The 1328-nt window shown below is 52.5% G+C and overlaps 1 protein-coding gene across 1 annotated transcript in view; it reads right to left on the reverse strand.

Moving 5' to 3' along the window:
* Positions 1–1328, reverse strand: part of MARS (methionyl-tRNA synthetase) — a 35294-nt gene that overhangs the window by 28583 nt on the left and 5383 nt on the right. Inside the window, exons 9-10 of the mRNA XM_011926020.1 lie at positions 829–945; positions 479–682 (exon numbers count right to left, since the gene is read on the reverse strand). Of these exons, the coding sequence (XP_011781410.1) occupies positions 479–682; positions 829–945 (321 nt within the window). The remainder of the gene's footprint in view (positions 1–478; positions 683–828; positions 946–1328) is intronic.

Raw genomic sequence — 1328 nt, forward strand, 5'->3', positions numbered from 1 at the left:
CCATGTTGGTCAGGCTGGTCTTGAACTCCTGACCTCAGGTGATCTGCCCGCCTCGGCCTCCCAAAGTGCTGGGATTATAGGTGTGAGCCACCGCTCCCAGCTATGCAAACTTTTTATAAAGATGAGTATTAGGCAAAGGAAGAATGAGTTTATGTGTTATAAATGCATACAGGAGTGGGAAGAAGTGTCTTAGACTCCAGGAGAGCCAGACAGGAAGGGAAGCACTAGAGGGAAGACAGTTCCCATGAGCCTGCGTCTGGTCTCTTGCCTCCCTCAGCTGCTCCTTCAGTCCCTGGTCAGGCTTCTAAACACACCGTCTTCCCTCAAAAAGGCCTGGATAACTGCCCAGGGTGATACTGAGATCCTAAGTTTAGGAGTGCCCAGACAGTCACCCGGGTTACTTCTGTCTCCAAGATACTCTCACTGTTCCCAGTCCCAGCCTTCAAGCCCCATTTCTGCCTCATTAGAGGAAACTTACTTGGTCTGCTGTGGAGTGGTGGTGCGACCAAAAGTATCAAATGAAATGTTAAACCAGCGGTAGATGTCAGCATGGATGATGTGGTACTTGTCGCAGATCTCCTGGGGGGTTAGTCCCTCCTCCATAGCTTTGGTCTCTGTCGCTGTACCATACTCATCTGTCCCACACAGATAGAGGGTGTTCCACTGGCGGAGGCGAGAGTACCTGCAAGGGAACATGGTGACTGCTAGGGGGCCCCGCCTCAGTGCTCCCTTGTCCTTGGGATCTCACCAGCCCCACCCCTGAGGCATCCTACTCCCCTGGGACCCGCCCTTCCCTTAGGAGGTCTCTCCCCCAGCAGCTGGCTCCACCTGGCAAAGACATCGGCACTGAGCACGCAACCAATGATGTTCCCAAGGTGGGGGACATTGTTGACGTAAGGGAGGGCACTGGTGATGAGCACATTCCTTTCCCCAGTCACAGGCAACCTAGCAAGGAAAGAGGAAGAGAACAGTGCATGGGGGGATGTGAGGGTCAAGAGGGACCCAAAGTGCACAGAACACCCAGACACAGATTTGTTCTACTGTCGTGTGTTCATGTACACTCGAAGTCTTTCTGCACACGAACCCACAGGATCACAGCTCCCCCGGGGACCCTAAGATCCCCTATAGCTGCAAATACAGGGTGCTGCCACAGTGAGGAAGTCTCCTATACTGCTATGGAGGAGTCTTGTTCCAACACCAATTTCTGCCCTTTTACTATCATGACTGCTTTTCTATTTTTTTTTTTTCTTTTTTTTTTTTGAGACCGAGTCTCGCTCTGTCGCCCAGCCTGGAGTGCAGTGGCCGGATCTCAGCTCACTGCAAGCTCC

The sequence above is a fragment of the Colobus angolensis genome, unplaced genomic scaffold (genome assembly GCF_000951035.1).
Source record: "Colobus angolensis palliatus isolate OR3802 unplaced genomic scaffold, Cang.pa_1.0 Scaffold67, whole genome shotgun sequence".
In the NCBI taxonomy this organism is placed as follows: Eukaryota; Metazoa; Chordata; class Mammalia; order Primates; family Cercopithecidae; genus Colobus; species Colobus angolensis.